Source organism: Pseudophryne corroboree, chromosome 8 (assembly GCF_028390025.1).
Source record: "Pseudophryne corroboree isolate aPseCor3 chromosome 8, aPseCor3.hap2, whole genome shotgun sequence".
Classification (NCBI taxonomy): domain Eukaryota; kingdom Metazoa; phylum Chordata; class Amphibia; order Anura; family Myobatrachidae; genus Pseudophryne; species Pseudophryne corroboree.
This window is the reverse complement of record NC_086451.1, coordinates 401,108,641-401,122,553: the sequence shown is the minus strand read 5'-3', so window position 1 is coordinate 401,122,553 and position 13,913 is coordinate 401,108,641. Positions and strand designations below refer to the sequence as shown.

General features: G+C 44.8%; 1 protein-coding gene across 2 annotated transcripts in view; it reads right to left on the bottom strand.

Annotated features, from left to right (window-relative positions):
* The window catches only part of LOC134949297 (cytochrome P450 2G1-like), a 182,438-nt gene extending 174,348 nt beyond the window's left edge, over positions 1-8,090 (bottom strand). For both annotated transcript variants that reach the window (XM_063937792.1, XM_063937793.1), the window contains exon 1: positions 7,817-8,090. In XM_063937792.1, the coding sequence (XP_063793862.1) occupies positions 7,817-7,996 (180 nt within the window). In that variant the 5' untranslated portion in view covers positions 7,997-8,090. The remainder of the gene's footprint in view (positions 1-7,816) is intronic.
* Between the last annotated feature and the right edge of the window lie 5,823 nt (positions 8,091-13,913).

Sequence of the window (13,913 nt, the reverse complement as noted above, 5' to 3'; positions counted from 1 at the left end):
CAAACCAAAGCCTGAAAATCTAGTCAACTAAAAAGTGAGACAGTTATAGCAAAGTTATACCAGTAATTTGAAGGACTGGAGATCTTCCGCCTCCCACTAAGGGGGCTTCAGCTGGCGCCACAAAAGGGACCAGCTGATGACGTCCAATCTCTCCTCCTCCATTTCCATCATCCGTTTTACCTCATGTAATATTAAACCCTCCACCTCCTCACAGGGAAGGACTTTATTTCTCAGAGAAACTTGGCACCGTGCATTCCATAAGTGATACCTGACCTCTAAACTAATAATAAAGATTGTGCATAAATCAAAATTCTCATACCTTTTGAGTGTCCCATATGCCCCTCCCTGGTAATCCAAACCAGAAAGACAAGGTATGCCCAGAGCACTTGACACTCTTTTATAAATATCTACATTAAAGGGACACTGAAGCAAGAAATGGTCCATACTCTCCTCCTGACCTTGACACTCCTCCCGTGGACAATCACAATAATCGGGTCTTCTAAACTTCAGGTTCCCCCAACATAGAGTTTCCCTTGGAATGAGAGCCAGACAATGTCCCTAAATTTCAACGGGATCCTCTGAGAATTTAACAGAGAGATCCCTTCAGAACAAACAGTTCCTGGGCAATCCTTCATAGCCAATGAGACATGGAACTGAGTTTGCAAGACCCTCTTCCCCAACTCCTTCCTACCGAGGTCCCTTAACTTCCCCACCCACAAGCCCCATCGCCCAATCACTCTCAAGCACTGGATCACGTAGATCGGGAGGTAGCCTCTCCTGGCCCGAATACTTTTTAAATGACCTCCTTCTACCCATGCTGTGAGAAAGGGGGATACCCATTCTCTGAAACCGTGTGCCCACCGAGGGGGGGTCTCTGAAAGCAGACCCCCGAAGTTCATCTTTAAAAAAGCTGTTATGAAAAAAACGACAGGGTTGACCATATCCAGTCCCCCTTCGGCCCTTGGTTTGCATGCGATGCCCCTTTTGACCATGTTCATTTCGTTTCCCCACAACAGCGGGAAAAATAACGAACCAATTTTTTACATAGTGGTTGCGGCAAAAAACATACATATCTGACATATAAAAACAATGGGATCAGATAGGTTTTGCACAAGTCAACCCTTTCTTTCAGAGAGATCTTCCGTCCTCTCCAGCACTTTACTTTCCGGTCGCCTCTTCCAGTTTCCGTTCCCAATTTGCTGTGGCATAATTGCCCTGATCAAATCTTATACCGAGAATTTTAATTTGCTGACTGGCTATGGGGAAGCTGTCAGGAACGCAAAATTCTTTACCTTCCTCCCCCATCCAGAAAACTTCACGCTTGTCCTGATTTATCATGGAACCCGAGGCTCCAGAGTATTCACCTATCAGTTGGTCAACATCACAAGCCTCGGTCCCTGATGACAGAACCACTGTGACATCATCAGCATAGGCAGTTACCCTTAGTGGCTCACCCGGGCCCAGCTGTACCCCTCCCACCATGCCGTTCTCAATCCTCCAAATAAAAGGATTGATCGCGAACACGTAAAGAAGAGGGCTCATGGGGCAACCCTGATGGACTCCCGAGTTTACCACAAAGGTAGGCCCTACCCAACCATTAACAAGTTGGAAGCTCTTGGCCTTGCTGTAAAATACATGTAGCCAATTTACCAATTTAACTGGAATGCCATACCTTTCAAGCAAAGTCCATAGGTATTCATGGTTGACTCGGTCAAAGGCCTTGGACTGGTCCAATGCCAGTAAGTACTTTCCCAACTTCTCAGCCTTGCAGCCTTGCACCATAGACCAAGGCCTTAGCCTTTCCATGCCACTCCATCATGAATAACATATTGACAATTTTACGTTTCTCATCAGATAATTTATTTTTTTGTTTTGTTATTAATATTTGCTTCAGTATTTTGCATGCCTTCTATGACACTGGGCATCTGCCTTAGCAGAAGCCGTTGATGGAATTGCATCATCAATGTCATGACTGGTGGCAGCAGCAGCTTCAGCACTAGTATTAGGAACTGGAAGTGGATCCTGATCTTTCACTGTTTTTTCCTCCAAATTTGTGTTCTCCATTTCACAGGACAGCACCCCTTTATTATTACAGCACACAGAACAGTGCCCCTTTATTTTTACAGCACACCTGTATTTTTACAGCACCCATGTATTTTTGCAGCATACAGGATAGGACAACAGCACCCCTACATTTTTACAGCACCCCTGTATTTGCACAGCATACAGGACAGTGCCACAGCGTTCCTTTATTTTTATAGCACTTCTGTAATTTTACAGAATTCAGGACAGGACTACAGCTCACCTGTATTTTTACAGCACCCGTGTATTTTTACAGCATGCAGGACAGGGCCACAGTGTTCCTTTATTTTTACAGTACCCCTCTATTTTTGCAGCATACAGAACAGGGCCACAGCACCCATGTATTTTTACAGCATACAGGACAGGGCCACAGTGTTCCTTTATTTCTACAGCACCCATGTATTTTTACAGCGTATAGGATAGGGCCACAGCACCCTTGTATTTTTACAGCATGCAGGATAGGGCCACAGTGTTCCTTTATTTCTACAGCACCCATGTATTTTTACAGCGTATAGGATAGGGCCACAGCACCCTTGTATTTTTACAGCATGCAGGACAGGGCCACAGTGTTCCTTTATTTTTACAGCATACTGACAGGGCCACAGCATTCCTTTATTTTTACAGCTCCTGACAGGGTCACAGTGCCCCTTTAGTTTTACACCACACAGAACAGTGTCCCTGTACAGCACAGGACTGCAGCACCCCTGTACTGTACCTCGTACAGCACCGGACATCCAGAACAGCCCCCTTTACAGAACAGTACAGCAGCACCCCTTACAGCACAGTACACCAGCACAGGACACCACCCAGAAAAAACACAGGACAGCAGAACCCCTAACAGCACAGTACACCAGCACAAGTCACCAACCCAGAACAGCACAGGACAGAAGCACCGCTGTATGCCACCACCCACAGACAGAGGACTGTCTCCCTCACTCTAAAGTCTGGAGTGAAAATAGTGACAACACGCGTCTCCTTATATAGAATCCATAACCCACGAGATCCGACTGCGGGATGATGACGTTTTGCCTCGATCTGGGATCTGAGTCTGGTGGGAAGTCCTAAGACAGAGTCGGTTCCGGACTCGGATCCTGAAGTCCAAGGCAGTTTGGATCTCAGAGATCCAAACCTGCTCATCCCTACCCAGTATTTGCCGGGTCCATTAAATGGGGCTTGATTGACCTGGAAGGGCACCAGTGCAAATATTTTTAATGCAGTTCCAGAGGACAACTTTAAATAGATGATACAGAAGTCCACAATGACATCTCATTGAGGATTTCTGTGTTATCAGTTTAAAGTCGTCCTTGAGTGCCTCCATCCTGCAAATAATGTGTGTGTACATAAACAGTATATATATGTGTGTGTGTGTGTGTGTGTGTGTGTGTGTGTGTGTGTGTGTGTGTGTGTGTTTGTGTTTGTTGTAATGTGATCCGCACCTGAGTTTATGAGAACAATCATTCTTCATAACTACACACACACACACACACACAAACATACACACATATATAAATATATATATATATAGTGGTGTGTCACTCTAGAAGAATAGAGGACAAAGTGCTTATAAGTGTGGTGGAATTCTCAATCATGGCCATGAGGGCACCAGAAGGGTACCCTTGTTAATAGAGTGTCAGACACCGCTGGTTCTACACACACACACACACACACACACACACACAAACACACACATATATCTCCTATATAATAGCCCAGATCTGTGACTTTGTGCTTCATTTGCTAACGCTGGGCGGAGTCACAACACTGGGCGGAGTTAGTCGAATGAGTCACAGATCTGGGCAAATCTATAGGAGACGAGGAGCAGAAGCAGATGGTATGGGAATGGCACAGGCAGGGGTGCATACCTCCCAGCTTTCTTCAGGCAGACAGGGGTGCATACCTCCCAGCTTTCTTCAGGCAGAAGGAGGGCACACACACACACACACACACACACACACACACACACTCTCGGCGAAAAGGGGCGTGGTCAGCGAAAAGGGGCGTGGCTTCACCGGCTTGCCCCCATTTTCGTCAGTGAGGGGTCATGCCCAGCGCTCTGTGAGCTGCTGGCATGCCCCCAGGGGCTGATTATGAGTCCGGGGGGCCCAGGGCACTTGAGACAGCCGAGCCATATCTCATGGCTGTGCCTGCAGTGGGGATGGGGGCGTGGCCTAATCGCGGGACACGTGGCCACGCCCCCATATTCAAATTCCGGGATTTTTTTTTTTTGTATGGAATTTTGGCCCCTCAGCTAAGGCTAAATCCAGAGGGGGTGGTTGCTCCCCCCTACACACCCGCACAGGCAGAAGAAAGCAGGGAGACTGCTGCCTCCCTGCACCACCACAGACCTGCCAACACGCAGCAGCGTGTGCTGACTATAGTACAATGCTGGCGCTGTTACTGGCAGGACGGGGGAGCTTCTGAGCTGGGACAGAGCTACTCCAGCCGGGGGTCCCCTAAAACTGTGGGGCCCATGGTACGTACCCCCTGCCCCCCCCCCCCCCCCCTATATCCGGCTCTGCTGCCGGAACCCCGGGACAGTTGGGAGGTATGGGGGTGTGTGAGGGGGTATGCCGGACAGACAGACGGGCACCGGCTCACTGTGTGCTTGACCCCCCACATCAGCATACTCAGCAGGGGCTCTCTGGCGCGGAGGAGCGTCACTTTCTAGCACACTCCACACTTCTTAGCTGCAGTTTTGTGGGGCACCTGCTGCTGTGCAGGTTCCGTACTTTAGCTAGCGGGTAGCGCTGCAGAAGTCCGAGCTGCTTGCAGGCTCTGACCCCCTCCTCCCTCCAGCCGCAGCGTCTCCTGGGGGTACCAGTCACCCCTTACCACAGTGCCCGGCAGCTGCGCGAGGTCTACGGTGTGTGACTGAGGAGGGGGGGAGGGATGCCGACGGGCAGAGGAAGCAGGACTCCAGCCTGAGAGCGTCAGCCATGCCAAGTCTCCACCAGCAGCAGATCCCAACAGGTTGGAGTGGAACAGCAGCAGCCAGCAGCAGTGACTCCGGTAAGACACATCTGTCTGTCACCACTGTTTTGTCCCTAATACCAATCTCTCCCGTGCCCTGTGTTCTGTCATGTCCCTGTCACCCCTGGCCTTGCCCCGTCACCCTTATCCTGGCCCTTTCACCCTTATGCTGGCCCTGTTACCCCTATCCTGGCTCTGTCACCCCTGTTCTGACCCTGTCACTCCTGTCCTGGCCCTGTTACTGCATGCCCTCCAACTACCTTTTTGGCAGGTACAGTACCCACAGCGCCTCCAGACGCCTCCTCAATGCACCACACCTCCGCACCTTCCCCTCCACCACATGCGGCACTTCACCCCTCCCCCACACGCTGTGCCTCCAGAACCCCTACACCACCCGTGGCTCCCACTCCCCCACCACCCACAGCACCTCCAGACCTCCTCCACCATCCACCCCCCATATATGTCTTCCCCCACACCTGCCCCCCTCCACCCGCAGCATCTGCAGACACCTTCCTCCATCTGCGGTCCCCCCCCTCACCCACCCCTCCCCCACCCATGGCACCCCCGCACCTACCCCTCCACCACCTGCAGCGCCTCCAGACCCCCTTCCCCATCCACCGCACCACCCGTACCTGCCCCTCCCCTACCCACGGCACCTCCAGACCCCCTACTGTTCACGTCGTCACAAGGGGCAGTGCCTCTTTCACCATCGCACGCCCTTTCATTGTGCAATATTTAACCACTAACAAAGGAATGCAGGTAATACTCCATATAATACAAATATTGAACCCCAGAAAGGAATGCAAGGGTTAAGGGGGCGTAGCCCCTTGCGACGGTGTGAAGAGCGCCCGTAGGGCGCGATGAAGCACCTAGTATATATATATATATGAGAAGTGGGGGGATGAGGGATATACAGCGACCAATGGTGTCAAATAATAAGATAAAATTGCCAGCAAAAAATATATAAAAACAATAATTTATTACCATAAAAAAGAGACATAAGAAAGAGACATAAAAAATGGGACAATAATACAATCACAACTGAACTAAAACACTTAAAAATATAGAACTACAATAAGATCAAGTAAAAATATGTTTCCTTATCTGGGTATGAGGTAAGTACAGGTCTCCCAACGCGTTTTGTCAAATAGACTTCATCACATATACACATTGAAATTACACTGCAGGAGGATGCAGCTGCCAAGCCATATAGGGATAAGTGCACATTGCACAACCCGTGATTTGCTGGTCTTTAAGTGTATGGAGAAAATTCCCCAAGGTGGCAGTGCTTAAATATAGGGCTGCAGCAAATGCTTCTTTAATGAAAAAAAAAATCATTACTGTGTCGGGGGGAGGGGTGGGGGGGGGGGGGGGGGTGGCAAGGGTGGGGGTGGGAGGGTTCTGGGTACTCAGAACCCCCTTCCTCCTGCATGCGCTAATGGTGTACACACAAATTGGCACTTCTGCTCAGGACTTATGATACCTACTGTAATGAAAAGTAAAGTTGCATGCATCTAATGTATGTTTGTACAAATGTCTGCCTAGCTTTACTGTCTGAGATTTTCACACTTTTGTATGTCCCATCTGAACACAAAGCAGGTGCCCAAGATTCTGAATTGGCTAACCCTATTAAAATCAACTTTATTTTGTTACTATAATTTTATAATGATCAACTTCAAATGTGTAGTAGCAGGGTAATTAAACCCTCTTAGTCTGGGTGCTTTATCAGTAATTTTATAAATTATAATTTGTTTGTGCCAGCAAGCAAGTCCTAAACAACCAAAAAATAGCAATTTGGTTAAAAGCAATTATCAATTTAAAACTTTTTAAATACATTGTATCTCTATGTCAATACCCACAACTTCATATTGAACATTCACGTTTGCTGCCCCTGATCAGAAATCCAGTTATATCATTTCTATAAAGTCTACAGGAGCCGCAATGAAGGGCACATCTATGTTGACCAATCAACACCAGTAACTGTATATTAATTTCAAAATGTTTATTAATAACCTGCACATTTTGTTTTCGCTCCCAGCATGTCTATAACTACATAGTGGAACCAAAAGCCTGTCACTGTGCTCCCACCATTACATTCACGGAGCCATCACCGATACATTACTTTCTAAGGATTGAGGCTGGGAGGCTGGCACTGGGCACTCTGGCGTCAGCATACCAACCCCGGGAACCCAGCAGCAGAATACCGGCGGAGGTATGAGCACAATAAAAGCTCCTTGCGGGCTTGCTGTGCTCACCATGCAGTGGGCTCAGTAGCTTGCTGCGCTCACCACAGGTTCTAATACCACTCTGTGGGTGTCATGGACATCCATGAGTGGGAATAGTCCCTGTATGTCGGTATTCTGTTTGCCAGCATTTTGATCGCTCGTGTCACATGACCGCATCCCCTTCCATCCTCTAACAAAGTCGTAAGATCCTGCCCTTAACCACAAATACACAACGTGATGACATTATATTGCAGTTATGGAGTTTCTAGCTTTCTGTATGCCCTGCAGTTGCATGTTATAAATATCCTCAGATATGTCTCATCATGTTTCACACAAGTGGGGTCAATCTAAGAAATGACAAAAGCAGCATGGTCTGCCCCACTAGCAATGATCAGCTCTCCCTATCCTATACTCATATGCACTTTTACAGTTCGAGACTTTAAATATTTCGAAATAGGAATCTAATAATATGTCACTTGTGTAATATTTAACACCTGACCAACTTCAGCCAATTAAAGAAAATGTTAAAAAGGACTTACTTTCATCACAGAGTTCACCATGCCTCCTAGTTTTATCTCTAGGATGTTCCCCAGCAGTGGTAGAGGTGTTGGTCCAGGGGGAAAGTTTTGACAGGTCCAAAACCTCTTCAATCTTAAATACAAGAAGAGGCATGAGGCACATATAACCAGTAGTAGTGCAAAATCTTGTGGTAAATCCATTCTGAGTTATTTCCCAATGGCTTGTGTTCTCTGAGCGTCTAATGGTCTGACAACACACTGAGCACAGACAGTCAGTTTTACCTCCTGTATGTACTGTATGATAGAAGAAGGATCATGAAGTTGCTTAAAAAAATATGTAGGTGGAGCATGATTATCAAACATTTCTGGAAGGAATAAAATCACAGAATGCTGCGATTATGTAAAGGGTTACACAATGTTTTTTTCTAAGGTGCAGCAATCACCTTTTTTTTCATACAGGGTGCTACAACATAAACAGATTTCTATTTGTATATAATAGAGTTGTCTGGTCAGAGTATTTTTCACTGTAATAGCAAATATCTATCTATCTATCTATCTATCTATCTATCTATCCATCCATCCATCCATCCATCCATCCATCCATCCATCCATCCATCCATCCATCCATCTATTCGGTATTACAGTATATATATATATATATATATATATATATATATATATATATATATTTATATTATTATTATTATTATCCTTTTTTTATATGGCGCCACAAGCGTTCCGCAGCGCCCAATTACAGAGTACATATGCACATAATCAAAACAGGAAAACAGTGACTTACAGCTGAAGACAATATAGTACAGGGTAACTAAGCATATGTACACCAGTAAACAACATAGAGATAAGTTCCAGGTGGCCAAAAAACTGCGGGATCTGGGCAGTTGAGGATTATTAAAGTAAGAAAAGTAAAGCACATGAGGGAAGTGGCCCTACTCGTGAGAGCTTACATTCTAAGGGGAGGGGTAGACAGACAGAGGTGACACAAATGGGGTACATGGAGAGTGTGGAACAGAGGGTTAGGATGAGATTTTTGGCTGGGTTTGGTAAAGAAATGGGTCTTAAGAGCCCGTTTGAAGTTTTGTAGAGAGGTGGAGAGTCTGAGGGGGAGAGGTAAAGAATTCCAGAGGAAGGGAGCAGCACGTGAAAAATCTTGGAGATAGGAGTGGGAGGAAGTAATCAGAAGACAGGAGAGTCGGCATGCATTAGCAGAGCGAAGAGGACGGGTGGGATATACTGTATATATATATATATATATATATATATATATATAGTTGTGACTGCTGGGTGAAGACCTGTTGCTATATTGTCCTTCTAGACAATGGTTCTGTGCGAACCGAAAAGTTGACAGATTTGCTGCTGATATGCTGCCATTAAGATTGCTGCTGACTTCCAGTTATGTACCTGTAAGGTATAATAAATTACGTTTTGACACTTAAGTGGTGAGTGCCTGTACTACTGGTTTCTGAAATGTATGGACTTTTGAGGCCCATTATGGAGCACCGCTCATTTATTTATAGAAGCTGAGAGTGTGGATACATTGGATATATATATATATATATATATATATATATAAGGTTGGGCATGCGTGACCGGCGGTCAACATACCTGCGCGGGATCCCGGCAGCAAAATGGAAGGGGGGCAAACCACAAGAAGCCCCTTGTGGTCTTGCTGCACTCGCCACGCCGCAATCACCACAGATTCTATTCCCACTCTATGAGTGCCGTGGATACCCAGGAGTGGGAATAGTCCCTGTTGGTCAGCATGCCGACCATCGGGATTGTAAGGGGGTGAGATGTATGGTGAGGTATTGAGACCATCGGTCTCCTGACTACTGGTCACATAACTACATCCTATATATATATATATATTTGGATATTTGGTATTACAGTATGAAATGTATGTAAAATGTGTAGAATGTGTTTGGCTTAATATATATATACATATATACAGATGTGTCCACTTACATCTTTGCTATTTTGATAAATTTAGCACAACATGCAAAACACGGCTAAGCTGTTTTTCACGAGTAGTGAGTGGATGTAATTTAAAATTTTTGCTTGCCATAATAGAATATGTATAAAGTAACATATTAAAGAAGCAAATTATGAAAAATCACAAGACATGGCTAAATCTCTAAGTCTATCGCATGCAAAACTGTGATATACATGTTGGGATATAGCAAAGATGTATGCGGACACATCTGTGTATATATATATATATATATATATATATATAGTATTATCATACTATCCCTTGAACAGGTGCACTGTTTGAGCTGTGTTTAATCAATGTTTCGGGGTACTTCCTCCCGTTTTTGTGTTTCCTGATGATGGGGAAAGAACACCCAAAAATTGATTAAACACAGCTTTCTTACACCTTGAAAAGAGTCAAGGAGTGCCACTTTCATTGTTTGTTGTATATACTTTTCGTGCTTTGTGTTTTAGTTTTGGTTCTGGTTCCATGCTCGTGTTTTGGATCTGGATTGGTTTTGCCAAAACCACCATTTCGTGTTTTGGTTTTGGTTTTGGATCTGGATGATTTTTGAAATAAAACAATAAAACAGCTAACCCTGTAAAAATTATTTGGATAAAAATATAAGTAATGTATATAACCCTTTTATTTGGAGTAAATAATATAGAAACATAGAATTTGACAGCAGATAAGAACCACTTGGCCCATCTAGTCTGCCCCTTTTTTTTATCCTTTAGGAAATCTCAACCCTTTTTGAACCTTAATTCTTTGTAAGGATATTCATATGCCTATCCCAAGCATGTTTAAATTGCTCTACAGTCTTAGCCTCTTCCACCTCTGATTGGAGGCTATTCCACTTATCCACTACACTTTCTGTGAAGTCATTTTTACTTAAATTTCCCCTGAACCCCCCCCCCCCCCCCCTCCAGTCTCAGTGTATGTCCTCAAGTTCTAATACTTCTCTTCCTTTGAAGAATGTATACAGCACAGAACACCACTACTGGACTTATGGCAGCACAAGATACCACCACTGGACTTATGGCAGCTAAAGAAACCACCACTGGACTGATGCAGCACAAGGCAGCACCACTGGACTGGATTTATACGGCAGTACCACTGGAATTATACAGCAGTATCACTGGAATTATACGGCAGTATCACTGGAATTATACGGCAGTACCACTGGACTGGATTTATACGGCAGTATCACTGGATTTATACACCAGTACCACTGGAATTATACGGCAGTATCACTGGAATTATACAGCATTACCACTGTACTGGATTTATACGCCAGTATCACTGGTTTTATACGACAGTACCACTGGAATTATACGGCAGTATCACTGGAATTATACGGCAGTATCACTGGACTTATACGGCAGTACCACTAAAGTGCATTTATACAGCAGTATCACTGGATTTATATGCCAGTACCACTGGAATTATACGGCAGTATCACTGGAATTATACAGCAGTATCACTGGAATTTTACAGCAGTATTACTGGAATTTTACAGCAGTATCACTGGAATTATACGGATGTGATTTCTTAGTTTTTTATTTTTAATAAATTTGCAAAAATCTCAAAATTACCTTTTTCACATTGTCATTATAGGGTATTGTGTGTAGAATTTTGAGGGAAAAATGAATTTATTCCATTTTGAAATTAGGCTATAATATAGCAAAATATAGAAAAAGTGAAGCACTGTGAATACTTTCCAGATACACTGTACCCAGCTTCAAATTGAGATCACCCCCTCTTGCTGGCTGTGGGACATGGATACTTGCAAGACTATGATTAGAAGCAGCAAAGTGCCATGCAACCAGCTGCTCACTGGTTACACTAAGTAGGGCTGCCATATAGTGGATTTATTTCCAGTCATTCTATCTTAAATTTACATTCGGTCTTGCCCACATATGAAAGACGGCATTTCTAAATTATTTGATAAATGACAAGCGTCATGATCTTAATTTCCCCCCCCAAATGCAGCAAAGAACTTATCTCCCGGGATTAAATAGCTTCAGGTCATGCAGGTACTGTACATCTGCAATGGGATGTGACCGACGCCAGAATCCTGACACCACTCAGGAGACCGGCGCCAGATCACCGATAGCCAACATCCCACAGGTGAGTATTGGGGTTCAGGCATGGGGTTAGGGCCCAGGTTGGGAAAGGGTTATGGTTAGGTACTTTGAGGGTTAGCCATAGCTGACACTCCCCCAAGAGTTAGGGTAGGGGACAGGGGTGTACAAATACCTACCCGCTCCAATGTCTGCACTTTCATTGTTGGGATGCCGCAGTCAGTATCGAGACAGGGTGTGGCTTTGTGGGATGGGGGTGTAACTAACCATCCTGGCTCCCACTTCTATGACCTAAGGGGTCCAGAAGATGCAGGCTGCGCCCCATGGATGGTGCTGGCTTCTACATAGAGGCAGGAGCCTGATGCTGCATGTAATGTTACAGGGGTGCAGCCGGTACCTGTAACTGAGCAGGAGCCATCACTTTGGTGACACCCGGAAGTGGGCTGCATTCCCTGCACCCCCTATTGTGATGCCACTGCACTTTGGGTAGCAGTCAATAGCTAAGATGAATCAGATTCAATAATCAACCAATATGTAGTGGATCTAGTGAACAGCCATTTGCACGGTACTTTGTTGCTGCTAATCAAAGTCTTGCTAGTATCCATTACTGCATGGTCATGTCCCACAGCCAGCAAGACGGGGTGATTGCAGATTGCTTTTACAGTACTTCAGTGTGAAGCTCGGTGGATACACCACTTAGATTTCATTGCCTCTAGGGCAGTGGTTCCCAAACTGTGTGCCTAGGCACCCTGGGGTGCCTCAGAACACTTGCAGGTGTGCCTCGGGTTGGTGGTCCAGGACCAATCAAAATTATTTCTGGTCAATGTAATAAGCAAAACCAGTGCTGTTGGGTGCCAATCATAAAATATGTGGACAAACAGAAGCAGATCTTGTTCCTCACCACACAGTGGAACCTAAAGATGACATATAAACACAATTTTTGATTTAATATTCATTTCAAAATTTATCGCTAAGAAATTTTTGGCCTAGGGGTGCCGTGAATAAAATTCTGATACTCTAGGGTGCTATGAGTCCAAAAAGTTTGGGAACCACTGCTCTAGGGGATTAAATGAATCATCAATGCTATCTACTTTTGACAGTTCCTTTTGTTTTTATTGTAAGATGTCTATATATGTATATATATTGTTATCTGGATCTTTTTATTTTGAGTGTTGTACATGGCAAGTGTTCTATGTCATTTATATGTTTTTGATTATGTTTTTATTGTAAGATGTCTATCAGGTAATTTGCATTTATTATATGTGGCATTATCCATATTTATTTATTTATCTGGATCTTTTTATGTTGACTATTGTACATGCCAAGTGTTCTATGTCATTTATATGTATTTTGTAGTGGCTTTTTTGTTTTTCCCTGGTGATGGTGAGCACAGCGTCATTCATCTGGTGTATACGCCGGGCACATGAACGTTCAGCCATGGACGCCGGACAGGTGTGATGTCCCAGAGTCTGGTGCGGCTATTTACTAGGTGTCTTAAGATGTATAAGGTAAAATTGTGGTGTTATTTTTATACAGAAGATAGTGACAAAAACACGGATACATTGATATACCTGTGTCCATGTTTTTCTGCTGAGTGCCACAACTTTGGAGGGATTTATATACAGTGCAAGATCAAATTAAAACAAATAAAACCAATTATTCTGCTGAACTTGGCATGGTCCCGCCGTACTCTCTACTGGCAAAATGGATCACAAGCTGCTGCACTTTGCTCCTGAATCCATTTTCACATCCTGCAACTCCGATCTCTTGTCCCCACTATCACCACCTGCCACTCCCAGTTCATGGGCCCACTTTTGCTGCCTGCCATAGCCAGCTCCTATCCCCACTTTCACTGCCTGTCACTCCCAGCTCTGCCTCCAGCCACCACTTTAACTGTCAGGGGTCTATTATTGAAGCAGTGAAAAGTGTGGAGAAGTGAACCAGTGGAGAAGTTGCCCATGGCAACCAATCAGCATTGAAGTAACATTTATAATTTGCATACTATACAGTTGTATGGATGCAGCTGATTAGTTGCCATGGGCAA